The sequence below is a fragment of the Sus scrofa genome, chromosome 15 (assembly GCF_000003025.6).
Source record: "Sus scrofa isolate TJ Tabasco breed Duroc chromosome 15, Sscrofa11.1, whole genome shotgun sequence".
Taxonomy (NCBI): Eukaryota; Metazoa; Chordata; class Mammalia; order Artiodactyla; family Suidae; genus Sus; species Sus scrofa.
The window spans coordinates 17487027-17501582 of NC_010457.5; the positions used below are offsets into that span (position 1 = coordinate 17487027).

The 14556-nt window shown below is 44.7% G+C and overlaps 1 protein-coding gene across 2 annotated transcripts in view; it reads left to right on the forward strand.

The window, feature by feature from the left end:
- The window catches only part of TMEM163 (transmembrane protein 163), a 288036-nt gene that overhangs the window by 226142 nt on the left and 47338 nt on the right, over positions 1 to 14556 (forward strand). For both annotated transcript variants that reach the window (XM_021075191.1, XM_021075190.1), the window contains exon 5: positions 4415 to 4511. In XM_021075191.1, coding sequence (XP_020930850.1) covers positions 4415 to 4511 — 97 coding nt within the window. The remainder of the gene's footprint in view (positions 1 to 4414; positions 4512 to 14556) is intronic.

Here is a 14556-nt window from a genome sequence, read left to right on the forward strand (position 1 = left end):
CATCAGGTGCGGCCCTAAAAAGAAAAAAAAAAATTAAAAAAAGATGTGTAAGCAAGATATTATATAAAGAGACCATCACATCCCCTTTTTGTGCATTATTAAGGTGTGCCTGCAGTGTTCGGGAAAAAGGTAGAATCCTGTAGCATCACTGTTCCCTGCCAGGAAGAAGCCTGGACATTTGTTCTTGTCCCTGAAAGGGAGTTTGGAGTTGGAGGCTTCTTGAGGATGTTGGGAGAACTTGTCTGCAGAAGGCAGTGGCTACCCTATTCTTATCTAAGGGAGAGAAGGCTGCTCAGGTAACAGATATGCAGCAAGACTCTTAGGGACCATGAGACTGTCTGCTCTCTTCTGTCCAGCGAGTGATGGTTTTTCACCCCACAGTGGAAGCTTCCTAAGGACAGGGCCCTCCCCTAGGTCTAGGCCTGGGACTCTTAGCCCTGAGAAATTCCTCTGGGAATTGCTTGGGAAGCTTTTTTTAATTTTATTTTTTTAAATTGAAGTATAGTTGACTTAGTGTTTTACTAGTTTCAGGTGTACAGCGAAGTGATTCAGTTATACTACACACACACACACACACACACACACACACACACACACACACATTCTTTTTCAGATTCTTTCCCCTTACAGTGTATTACAAAACATTCAGGAATATGGTTCTCTGTAATATGATATAGATCCTTGTTGATTATCTATTTTATGTATGGTAGTATATATAGGTTAATCGCAAACTTCTAATTTATTTCCTCCATAAATTTATTTTCTTTGTCTGTGGGTCTATTTCTCTTTCTGGGGAGCTTTTAAACAGATACAGAAGCCTGGGGTTACCCCGCAGAGATTCTGATAAAATTGAACTGGGGCCACTGTTCTAAAAAATTCCCCAAAAGGAGTGTAATGTGCCATCAGGGCCGAGAAGCCAAGTTGAGGCTGGTTGAGTTTATCTGAAAGTCTCTGCTGGTCCCTCAGAAGCTTTTTGAATGGAGGCCTGACCTGAGGCTCTTTTCCTAAGATGGCACCTCTCCTGATCCCACTTCCTTGCAGGTAGAAATGGCCGCTTCAAGCGCCACTTTTTTCCCCTGTGGTTCAGCTGAACCTTGGGCCAGTTGCTTTAGAAACATTGGTCCCCTCAGTTCTGGAATCCCTGGTCTTGAGCCAGTATCCCATCCCTAAACTAAGGAGCCCTCCAATAAAAGCCATGTCATTGCAGCGGGATTCCCCTCAGCCCTGATCGCCCTGCCAGGAATGTGCTGACCAGCTCCAGGCCCATCACCCACATTAGCCTTCTTGCTGCTGCTGCTGTGTGCCCTGTGCTTTTTGCCTGCACTGTTTTCTCCCCCCTTGAGGGCATATCCCCCAGGCTCCTTCTGGGAATGTATGATGTATGGCACCTGGGGAGACCATCTGCTTGGTTTATAGGGCCAGGATTTCCTTCTGCTAAAGTCTGTACAGAGAGCCTCAGCCTGTTCATTACTTTTCCTACATGTCTGTGTTCTTTTTTTTTTTTTCTTTGGCTTTTGGCTTTTGGTGTTTTAGGGCCACACCCATGGCATATGGAAGTTTCCAGGCTAGGGGTTGAATCAGTGCTACAGCTGCAGGTCTATGCCATAGGCACAGCAACAACAACCCCAGATCCGAGCTGCGTCTGTGACCTATACTGAAGCTTGCAGCAATGCTGGATCCTTAACCCATTAATTGAGGCCAGGGATCGAACCCGAGTCCTCATGGATACTAATCGGGTTCTTAACATCCTGAGCCACCATAGGACCTCCCATCTCTATGTTCTTTTGTGTTTCACCCCAGCCTGCAATGATCCCTTCTGTCTGTCTGTGTTTTTGAAAGGATGAAACCTACAACTGACATGTTAATTAGAAGTCTACACATGGCCTGTTTGTCTGCTTATTTCCAACTTTTAGGTTTTGGGGAATATGTCCATAGCTTGACGAGGATTCTAAGTAGTGGCCACTTTGAGCCATTCTGTTGGTCCAGAGAACGGAATCCAAGATGGATAAAGAAGAATAGTTTGATTTGATAGCCGGGGAAGAGGGCTGGAGAGGCTGCTAAACGATGGTGACCTGTTGGGATGATGGACCACTGACTGCCGTCGTTCTTGTTTGTTCTCTTTCCTCTCTCTTCATTTTCATTTGCTCTTTTGATCCTTGTGTTACTGTTGTCATTACCTCATGTTTACTTGCATTTTCTGTCTGTCTGTCTGTTTTCTGTGAGTTGTTGTGTCTGGGTTGCCAGAGACAGCTGGTGCGTCCTGAGGTGCATGGATACCTCGCCCCTGCCACCAGTTCCCACCCTGCACCCTGGCTGGGTGCCCTGGGGCTTTACCCCTCATCCCTAATTTGCTCCTCCCTCCTCCCGTGCTGGTGTCTTAGTTGACCTCATCATTCCTTCTCTGCTCTTGTTTCTTTTTAAAGAATTTTCTCCATCCTGCCATGAACATACTTTGTCATTAGCAAATCTTTGTCTTTGTCATTAGCAAATCATTCCTTTGCTATTTTTTTTTTTATTTTAGGGAAAACACAAAGTTGTATATCCTGTCTTATCATCAAGAGACATGTAGGGGGTACTTTCTTTCCCTTTGTTTAAGCTAACTATTTATTTTTATTTTATTTTTTTGTCTTTTTGCCTTTTCTAGGGCCATTCCCATGGCATATGGAAGTTCCCAGGCTAGGCGTCCAATCAGAGCTGTAGCTACTGGCCTACACCAGAGCCACAGCAATGCCAGATCCGAGCCTCGTCTGCAACCTATACCACAGCTCACGGCAACACTGGATCCTTAACCCACTGAGCAAGGCCAGGAATTGAACCCACAACCTCATGGTTCCTACTCAGATTTGTTAACCGTTGCACCACGACGGGAACTCCTAAGCTTTTTTTTTTTTTTTTTTTTTTTTTTTTTGCCTTTTAGGGCTTCACCTGAGGCGATGGAGGTTCCTAGGCTAGGGGTCGAGTCAAAGCTGTAGCTGCTGGCCTACACCACAGCCACAGCAACTCGATATCCAGGCTGTATCTGCCACCTATACCACAGCTCATGGCAATGCCAGATCCTTAACCCACTGAGTGAGGCCAGAGATCGAACCTGCAACCTCATGTTTCCTGGTTGAATTCGTTTCCACTGTGCCACAACAGTAACTCCATATTCTGTCATTCTCTATAATGAGTGATTGGATATATTTCCCTGTGCTATTCAGCAGGACCTCATTGCTTATCCATTCTAAATGTAATAGTTTGCACCTACTAAACCCAGACTCCCAGTCCCTTCCCGGCCCCCCACCCTTAGCAACCACAATTCTGTTCTCCATGTCTGTGAGTCTGTTTCTATTTTGTAGATAGGTTCATTTGTGCCATATTTTAGATTCCACACGTAAGTGATATCATATGTATTTGTTTTTCTCTTTATGGCTTACTTCACTTAGTATGAGAATCTCTAGTTGCATCCATGTTGCTGCAAATGGCATTATTTCATTCTTTTTTATGGCTGAGTAGTATTCCATTGTGTATATATACCACGTCTTCTTGATCCATTCATCTGTAGATGGACATTTAGATTGTTTCCATGTGTTGGCTGTTATGAATAGTGCTGTAATGAATCTAGGGGTGCATGTATATTTTTGAATGAAAGTTTTGTCCGGATATATGCCCAAGAGTAGAATTGTTGGGTAGTTTTGTATTTAGTTTTCTGAGGAATCCCGTACTGTTTTCTAATGGGTTAATTTTTTGTGCTCTGAGCATTATTTTACGTCATCTTCAGGTAGGAAATATGACTCCCTGTTGACAGGTGAGGAAATAGAGGCTAAAAGATGTTCAATAGCTTGATGTACATTAAGCAGTAGTTTAAATGGTAGAGCCTGGGATGTCTCATGCCAGAGCCTACACTCTTTGCTATTAAACTCTGCACACTCCAGCTGAAGGAGGAGTGAATGTTGTGTTGCCAGGCAGTGGGCCTTGATGATACTTCTGTGCCAGCATTCATGGGATGGGATGCTGTGAGGTCGTTAACTTCTGTGCCATGATGGGAACTCCTGAATATTTCTTTTATTATAGTTGATTTACAATGTTGTGTCAATTTCTGCTATACAGCAAAGTGACCCAGTCATACATACATATACGTTCTTTTCTTATATTATCTTCTGTCGTGGTCTCGCCCAAGAGATTGGATATAGTTCCCTGAGCTATGCAGTAAGACCTCATTGCTTATCCATTCTAAATTGGTTGTACGACTCTGAACTGTATTCTCCTGGAGATGATTTAGTACCAGTTATGAGACTGGAAGTGGTCACAGTGGGAATGTGACAAATCACGGTGGGTCTTAGTGGCTCAAGTTCTGTCATTGTCACTGTCATTGTGTAAATCAGCAGGGTGGCATTCTCCCAGTTAAGATTCTCAATGTTCTCTTTCTTTGCAGAGCCTGTGTCATCTTGGGGGTGATATTTCTGCTGTCATCTGTGTGTATAGTGGTCAAAGCTATCCATGACCTCTCAACTAAGCTGCTCCCAGAAGTGGTAAGTTTTTTCTTTTTTCTTACCAGTCTTTCCTGAGGCTACCAGCCTCCTGTGTTACCTCTCAGCACAGATGTGCTGGGGAGGTTGGGCAGGTGGTGAGAAAATGTGCAGTATCTGCAGTATCCGCAGAAGAACCATTGCAGGATGTGAATGACTTGGTGGGAGAAGTTCTGGGAAAGACGAAAAGATAGTTGAGCTGATACTATGGTCTTTGTTCGTCATCCTAGGTCTTCTGACTGCTTTGAAAGTCTTTTTTGGAGTTCCCATTGTGGCTCAGTGGTTAACAAATCCGACTAGGAAACATGAGGTTGCGGGTTCAATCCCTGGCCTTGCTCAGTGGGTTAAGGATCTGGCATTGCCGTGAGCTGTGGTGAGGGTCGCAGATGTGGCTCGGATCCCGTGTTGCTGTGGCTCTGGTGTAGGCCGGTGGCTACAGCTCCGATTGGACCCCTAGCCTGGGAACCTCCACATGCCGTGGGAGCGGCCCTAGAAATGGCAAAAAAAAAAGTCTTTTATGTAAAGAGAAATGGGTGGTTTTTTTTTTTTTTTTGGCTGCATCCACAGCATGCAGAGCTCCCTGGGCCAGGGATTGAACCTGTGCCACAGCAGTGACAATGTGGGACCATTTTTATATAGCAGAGTGATCCACTCCGTGTTGTTTACATCTGTTGTTCTGCACCCATTGGATGACTGTTTTAATAAGAATTATTCTTTTGTATTGCACCTCTATTCAATGCATAAATCTCTTTAAGTCTTTTGGCACAAATGACATTCAGATGCAGAAACTGGAGGACACAATTTCATATTCAAGTGTGCTTTATCCTCTGGGTGAGATACATTACCTACTTTCACCCCCCCCAGGTGAATGCTATATGATAAATATTTTTACAGTGTCTTATCAGGCTATTTCCTTAGAAGGCAGCAAATATACCTACCAAGAGACAAAGATGCTCCCATTACAATGACTCCTTTTACAGATATTCCTCAGACATATTGAGGGTTTGGTTCCAGACCACCACAGTAAAGTGAATATAGCAATAAAGTGAGTCAGGTGATTTTTTTTGTCTCCCAATGCGTAAGTTATGTTTATATTGTGCTGTAGTCTTTTAAGTGTTCAATAATCTCATGCCTTAAAAAATGTACATACCTTGATTAAAAAATACTGCAAAAAATGATAACCATCATCTGATCCTTCAGCGAGTCATAGTCTTTTTGCAGTGGTAACAATCAAAGATCACTGATTATGCTCACCATAACAAATAAAATAATGATGAAAAACTTTGAAATAGTTCGAGGATTACCAAAACGTGACATAGAGACATGATGTGAGCAAATAAATGTTCTTGGAAAAATGGTGCTGCCAGACTTGCTCAATGTAGGGTTGTCAGAGACTTTCAATTTGTAGGAAGATAAAGAATGCCTTATTTACAAAATGCAGTAATGCAAAGGGCGAAGTGTCCTGTGTACAAATTGTATAGTGATTTAAATGTAAAAGTATAGGCTCTTGCTTTAGGATATGATTTGCTTTGAGCTTATCTATGTGTACTATCTTATAAAAGATCTAAATTATGAGACCTTTAATTTCACTTTTAGAAAAATATGTTCATCCTTTTGGAGGTGACGTATCGCATGTGGACGTGTGTGTATGTGTGTGTGCTCATGCGTATTTATGGGAAAGATGAAACTGAAGTGGAGCAACACACTGCATTTAGTAGAGCTATTAAAGTGAACTGCTTTAAGTTGTGCTGTGTATCCAACCCCCCTAACTTGTACCTGAGATCAGAGCCATGCCTTTAGTAACTCCCCAAGATCTTAACCATCATTTATCATTGCACCTGGCAAGGAACATGCTCTCTAACTTCTCAGTGACATAGAGGAAAGAAGGATGCCAGGGTAGGCATGATGTTTTTCAGCAGAGCTAGCTCAAGCCAATAACACTGTGTCTTACACTCCGTAAGCTTCATCTCACCTTGATCTTCCTGATTCCCTGGGATGCTGGACTGTCCCATCCATTTCCTCTCTCAGACTGGCTATCCTGTATCCCATTCCATCAGAATCTGAAGCGTAGTTAAAATGCAGACATGAGAGTATTAAGTGGGATTAATTCAGATGTCAGTCAGATAACATCTTTGCATTTTACAGGGGATGGAAATCTGACTCGATTCTAAGAAATGTTTATTGGTGGGGATTTTCAGCACTGGGCTAGTTGACACATTCATTTATTCAGGCATTAAAAATTGATGTGCAGGAGGCTCATTTGATGTGGGATGGATAGCTGTGCTCATGGACCCTTGTTTGTGACCTTCCTTGTTTTTTTCTTGAAAGCTGAACTGTTTTTAACTGGGAACCATCTCCTGTCTGCCCTACAGTGCAAATACTCATAAGAGAAGAAGCTCACTGAATTAAGCATGTGTCCAGTGCCCACCCTGGGTGGGTTGGAGAGGGTGAAGAACTCCGTGATTGTACTGAGTCTGGCCCTGTGCTGGGCAGGCCCACACCCACTGCATCTTGTATTCGTCCTTATGTGGGGGGTAAAAATCACACCCATTTATGGTCAGCTCATCAGAGGTCTAAGAGAAGATGGAATGTGGTTTTGGGGGTTTGGTTTCTAAGCCTTCAGAATTGGGGAAAAGTTAACAGAGGGACATATCACCTGTCTCCAGAGGGGAGGTCGTCTGATCAGCCAACTGACCCACAGGGGCCAGGTGAACGCTGCTGGGTGGTAGGTGACAGTGTTTCAACCCCACGTCTTTGGGTTTCCTCTCTCTGCTCTAGAAGTTTGGAGGAGCCAGCAGGCCAGAGCTAGATGTCCGACCCCGGGCTGCAAGTCATTTAAAATGAGTGTCCAGTTTCATTGCTTTACATGCGGCTGTCCAGTTTTCCCAGCACCACTTGCTGAAAAGACTGTTTTTCCCATTTTATATTCTTGCCTCCTTTGTCAAAGATAAATTGACCCTAGGTGTCTGGGTTTATATCATTTACATCTGAAATCTAATATACGGCACAAATGAACCTTTCCACAGGAAAAAAAAATCATGGACATGGAGGACAGACTTGTGGTTCATTGGGAATTTGGGGTTAATAGATGCAAACTATTGCCTTTGGAATGAATAAGCAATGAGATCCTGCTGTATAGCACTGGGAACTATATCTAGTCACTTACGATGGAGCATGATAATATGAGATAAAAGAATGTATACATGTATGTGTGACTGGGTCACCTTGCTGTATAGTAGAAAATTGACAGACCACTGTAAACCAGCTATAACGAAAAAAATAAAACTCCTAAGATGAAAAAAAAAAAAAAAAAAAAGAGCATCCAGGAGTTCCCATTGTGGCTCAGTGGTAAAGAATCCGACTAGTATCCATGAGAACGTGGGTTTGATCCCTGGCTTCACTCATTGGGTTAAGGATCCAGTATTGCCGTGAGCTGTGGTGTAGGTCACAGACGTGGCTTGGATGCTGAGTTGCTGTGGCTGTGGTCTAGGCTGGTGGCTGGAGCTCCAATTCAACCCCTAGCCTGGGAACTTCCGTTTGCCATGGATGCAGCTCTAAGAAGCACAATAAATAAATAAATAAGTAAAATGAGTGTACATCCACTCTGTCTCCTCTAAATTAGCAGTCACAAACTCAGAGGCTCACAGAAGCCAGTCTCCCGACAGGAGAACCCACCTGGGGATGTGTGTGCCCAGAGGATAGGTTGGCCCTCTCTCGGAGCTTTCGTGTTGGAATGTGGACCCAGGGCTGTTGGATCTTTAGGTTTTTAAAGAGAAAGTGGAAACCTGTGTTTAATGTGAAATGAATTGACAGCTAATTAAAAAATCTTGGAAACCCTGGTTGGGAGTGGGTGGTCATTTTCCTGCAGGCCAAATTCATTCTGTGCTTCTAGGCTGCTCCTCCTGGCCTATGGTGGTCGAAACCGGGAGACTAGTGTTTAGGGCGTTGAGGTCATGAATTTACCTCCAAATTATCACTTCACCCTTGCTCTCAACTCCGGAATTGTCTTCCCCCGGCCCCCCCTTTTTTGGCTGCCCCATGGCATATGAAGTTCCCAGGCCAGCAATGCTAGATCCTTAACCCACTGTGCCAGGCCAGGGATCGAACCTGCATCCCAGTGCTCCAGAGATGCTGCCAATTCCTTTATGCCACAGCGGGAATTCCTGGAATTGCCTTTTAATTAAGATTTCCATTAAGTTGTTATTGTGGGTTTGTCCAAAACAGCATTTTCCCTGCCCCAGCCCTGTTCCCCCACCTGCTTTGGTTTTCTTTTTAAGGTTAGCTGTGACATTCTCAGAGTGCAAGTTATTGCCAGAACCCAGTGCGTTTTGAATAAGAAAATGATGCACTTAGGGATTTCCCACCTGTGAGGTCAGCTGACTTTGAATGGTGGTGTGCCCTGCCCCTTGGTGGCAGTGTGCTGGATGAATCAGGCCATAGAGTAAATGGCATATCTGCCCCCTCGCAACCTGCATGCAGTCGCCTTGGATGGTTAATGATGCAGATTATTCTGCATGAACTGTGGTTCTAGATTTGGGGAGCATGGTGGTGCTGCAGACGCAGTGGTAGTAGTCCGGCTTTATGTCCGTGGCTGCTTTGAAAGCATCAACATCTTTCTGTTTTCACACCCACCATACCCTGCTTTGGTAGGAAGGAACAGGTGGTGTGCTTCTCTGTTTTGCTAGGAGATGGGGGCTCCAAACCTGAGGGGGCAGTGCCCAGATCAGAGCCCTTGCCTCCTAGTCTGGGGCTATCTTGGCTTCGGGTTCTATGAGCTTACTTGGTCCCACTCCTCATTGGCTTTTTAGGTCTGGACCTTCTGTCTCCTTTTTGTTTTTTCCCATTGGTTTTGTTTTGTCTTGTTTTTTCTTCTCTATCTTCTCATTTTCAGATTGGGGTGCCCAGGCCCCCAGCTGGTCCCTTCCCTGGCCTTTCCGGCTACTGCTGCCCCTACCACGTGGTCCCCCTATGCTCTGTGCCACTGACCAGAGTGTATTCCCCTTACTTTGTTTCGTGAAAACCCCACAGGCAGGTGAAATGAGAAGCAATGGAAGGGTAGTCGGACAAGTATAGAATGAGAGGAATCTGGGGTCACATGGAATCATGTGGAAAGAGGTAGCTCAGGGAAGCTGCTTTGTGCTGGGAAGGGATGTGGCCCTGGAGGTGTGAGCTGTGGGAGGTGTGAGCTCTGGGAGGTGTGAATCCCACTGTGCCTCTTGCACCCACATAACTGCTGCAGGCAAGTATCTCCATCTCCCTGACCCCCAGCTTCCTGAAATGCAAAGTGGGGCCAATACTTCCATCAGAAGTTTATGATGAGGATCAAGAGAGCCCTTTCTTTAAAATATTGGTTTTCTCTTTGTAAATGGGTGCCATGCCCCCTACTCCATGACAGAAATTGCGAGAAAATGCTGTTATAAACTTGGGAATGCTCTGCCAACTGTCTTGTATCTTATGAAAGAGGAATGTATTATTTCTGATTCCAAAGCCCCAGAAATCCCATCCTTTCCCACCTGCTTTCTCTCTGTGTCCTGTTTAGTTGGACCAGCCGTTAGTCCCTGTGTCAGTAGCCTATGACTTCTTTACCCTGAGCTCTTCTAACCTCCTTAATAGTGATAATGGTTATAATTAAAATAATACATTCGTCCTGGCTGGCAATGAATAAGTAAGGTCACATGCTGGTAATAATAATAATTGCTACCATGTGAATGCTGCAGACACTCTGGCACTGGGGATTCAAAGTCAACTAGCACTAATGGCTGGAGTGTTTTCATTGCTCTATAGAGACCCTGACTTCTCATAGGAGCTGGCTTTTGCTTCCCAAGGAGCTCACAGTTGGGGAGAGATCTAGAATCCGATACATAAGGTTTAGGTGATGAGGTCTGTGGTAGAGACAGTCATATGAGAACAGAGAAGATGCCTGTATCATTCCTGGTGTGGGAGAGGGGTGTTGGGGCTTCCCTGTGACATCTGAAGGAAGGGTGGAACTGGGGAGGCAGACTGGCCGGGGCGGGGGTGGGGCCGGGGTTGCCAAAGGTGAGGCCGAGGGAGGAGGGGGCTCTTACAGGCAGAGCAGCCGCAAGGTTGAACCATGTGAAGTTTTCTCTTTCTCATGCCTTTGTTTCCTGTTGACACCAGCACATCTGGGTAGGAGGACAGAACAGAAAAAGAAAAATGCAAGGGAGAAGGAGGCAAAAGGAGGAAGCTCTGTGTTGTGGATCACAAATCATTGCTCAACATCTTCTTGATTCTTCCTCCTTAAGGAGCAAGGTTGCCTTCAAACTGACTTTGTCTGTTTCCCTGCTAAGTTCTTGCCTGAAATTCCACCTCCCCCACCCCACCAGAACAAATGGGTTTCCAGCAATAAAAGGAGGCTCCTCTCCATGGATCCTTTTCCTGCAGACACAGTCAAGAGCTCCGTTTCATCTGCAGTCCTCATGGGACATGAAGGTGGCTTCTGGCAGCGTGGCCACCTGCGGTCATTGGTGCCTCTTTGTGCGGTGTGTCTTCCTTGCTCCAAGGATGGGTGGGCTGTGCGGAGCTTCAGGAGGTCGTGGTGCTCCCGCAGGAGGCTCTGATGTCCCTAAGACATTCTACTCTTAGGGACAAAGCGAGAGAGAACACTCCGGTAAAGGATGTTTTAGGATTGTCCTCATAAAACCACAGCTGAGAGCTTTCCCCAGGGATCTTCATTTAGAAGTACTATGACTCTTGGATTTGTAGTGTTTTCCAACTTTTGGGTTTTTCTTGGTTGTTTTCTTTTACTTTTGAGGACTGTGCCCGTGGCATATGGAAGTTCCCAGGCTAGGGGTCCAGTCAGAGCCATAGCCACCAGCCTATGCCACAGCCACAGCAATGCCAGATCTGAGCAGCATCTGCAACCTACACCACAGCTCACGGCAACACTGGATCCTTTACCCACTGAGTGAGGCCAGGGATTGAACCTGTATCCTCATGCATAGTAGTAGTCAGATTTGTTACTGCTGAGCCACAAACTGGAACTCCAGTGTGTGCCAAGCATTTGCCTTCAGTCTCTAGCTTGGGTTGCTAGGGGTTATTGATGATCTTCAGTGGCTTCTCTGGCCCTCAGTGCATCTTTACTTTGTGAAGAGGCTGGAGACAGCCTCACCGGACCTCTTCCCACCGGACCCCCATCTTCCAGGCAGGGAAACTTTGTCCTCGCCCTTTCATCTTTCCCTCTCTCAGAACCTCTCCACTTCCCCTCTGAGCTCCCTCCTGGCCCACATCCTTGGAAATCCTAACTCTGCACTCATCCCTTGTCTTCAGCCCCTCCTGCCTTTTGCCTCCTCCTCCTCAGGTTTTTTCCTTCCAGCCCCTCCTTCCCACCTTTCGCCTCTGCTGCTCTCAAAGCTGCTCTGTCTGAAAACTCTCATCCCCTCCTTCCCAGTCCTCATCACCACAGGTTCACACCCTGCCTCCCCTCAGCTTGCCCAGCAGCCTTTCAAGCCCACTCTCTGTGGTTCCCCTTTGAAGGTAAGACATAGTTCACAGGAGGATGTGAGGGAGGATGGTGGGGCCTGTGGTAGAGGTTTGGGGTCAGGTGAGCAGTGGCATAGTCAGCTTGTCAGCTCGGGTCTCCTGGGGCAAGTGTCTGATGCACAGGGCTGAGGTTCTCAAGGCTCTTGTTCTGAGTGGGTCCTCTGAGGAAGTGTCACCAGATCTTAGAGATGTGGGAGCTGATGTCAGGGAGACAGAGGCCAACTCTGCCGCTTCCTAATCAGAGGAAGCTGGGCAGAGGCTCAGCCTTTTCTGCCTCACATTCTTTGTTTGTAAAATGGAAATAATGATAGCGATCTAAGATTATTAGGAAAATTATCTATTAGTGATTTTCTTATTTATTAAGAAAATAATCCGTGGAGTTCCTGTTGTGGCTCAGTGGGTTACAAACCTGACTGGTATCCATGAGTATGCGGGTTTGATCCCTGGCCTCGCTCAGTGACTTAAGGATCCTGTGTTGTGGCTGTGGTGTAGGCTGGCAGCTGTAGCTCCGATTTGACCCCTAGCCTGGGAACTTCTATATGACATGGGTGTAGCCAAAAAAAAAAAAAAAGAATCTAAGGTAATTAAAAATAAAAAGATGCCGGTGAGGTGCTTGGCCAATAATAACTATTGAGTGAATGTTGCCTGATACTATTGTTGTTGGACTAGAGAAGAGGTTTCTAAGGAAGTTGGTGGACCTTTTGATGCTTTGAGTTCTGGAAGCTTAGATTGTATTGAATCTTCCAGAAAATGCCTTCAGGCATCCTCTTTTCAGCTCAGGTTGGGTAATGGTGTAGGTTCCTTCTTGAGCAATAACCTGTAATTCCTGGATCCACCATTGGCCATGAATAGATGCCTGTCCCGTATGATGTGTGCTCCAGTGTAACTGAATTTAACTTGGGAGTCAAGTTGACAAATACTTTAAAAACAAACAATCTCAGAGTTCCTGTCATGGCTCAGTGGTTAACTAGGAACCATGAGGTTGTGGCTTCAATCCCTGGCCTTGCTCAGTGGGTTAAGAATCCGGCGTTGCCGTGAGCTGTGGTGTAGGTCGCAGACGCGGCTCGGATCCCGTGTTGCTATGGCACTGGCGTAGGCTGGCAGCTACAGCTCTGATTAGACCCCTAGCCTGGGAACCTCCATATGCTGCGGGAGCAGCCCAAGAAATGGCAAAAAGACAAAATAAATAAATAAATAAATAAAAACAGACAATCTCACCCCATTGGGGTGCTCACCATCATCCACCCTGCCAACATCTCCCCAGCACTGCACAAAAAAAGGCAGAAATTCATGCTGTCAGATCATCAGAGATGTCCTGCTCTTGTTACTTCAGACAGAATGAGCCATTACCTCAGCAAGACTGACCCTTCATTCATCCTGGAGCCATGGGCCTACCAGCTTCTAAACAGAAAAGAACTGAGCGCTGTTGCAAGTGGGTTATTATTGGCTCAAGTGAGCTCAAAGAGAATAGAGGCTAGAAATAGATCCTTATGTACTTGGTCAACTTGCTTTTGATATAGGTACCATGGCAATTCAATGGAGGAAAGACAATTCTCTTTAATAAATGGTGCTGGAGCAACTGGAGAGCTTTATGAACAAAAATAGACATCCACCTTTATATAAAAATTAATTTAGAGTTCTCTGGTGGCTCAGTAGGTTCAGGATATGATGTTGTCACCCACAAGGATGCGGGTTCGATCCTTGGCCTGGGAACTTTTGCATGTTTTGTGTATGGAAAACAAACAAAGAGAACCCCCAAAATGAATCATAAACCTCAGTGTAAAATCTAAAACCCTAAAACGTTTAAAGTAAAACAAAAGAGAAAATCTCTGCAACTTTGGGATAGACAGTTTCTTAGTTATGGCCTTAACAGCTTGAAGTATAAAATGAAACAATTGAAAATTGGACTTCATCAAAGTAAAAATGACAAAACCACACAGATAGCTCACATATATCAGACAAAAGACTTGTCTCTAGAATGTAAAAAGAACAGTTTAATAAGAAGCAAACAATCCATTGAGAGAATAGACATAAGATTTACAGACATTTTCCAAGAGAAGAGATAAATGAATAGCCAAATAAGTACACACAATACACAATACACAATACTTCTTACTAGTCACCAGGGAGTTACAAATTAAAACCACCATACGATACCACTTTGATGCCATTTGAGTGTCTAAAACTGAAAAAACAAAACAAAAATATGTGGAGCATCTAGAGAGTAAAATGGTTCATTTATGTTGGAAAAAAGTTAACAGATTCATTAAAATTTAAACATCCGTTTACCATATGACCTAGCCATTTCACCCCTAGGTATTTGCCCAAGAGAAATGAACATATACATCTTCACAAAGATCCTTACCCAAGTGTTTATTGCATTTTTATTTCTCATATCCAAACTGGAAAAAATCTAAATGTCTATTGACAGGTAAAATTGTGGTACATCTATACAATGGATACTACCCAGCAATAAAAAAGCACTATTGATTCATGAAACAACATGGATGAAACTCAGAATAAGTGGGTACCAGATGCAAAGCAAAAA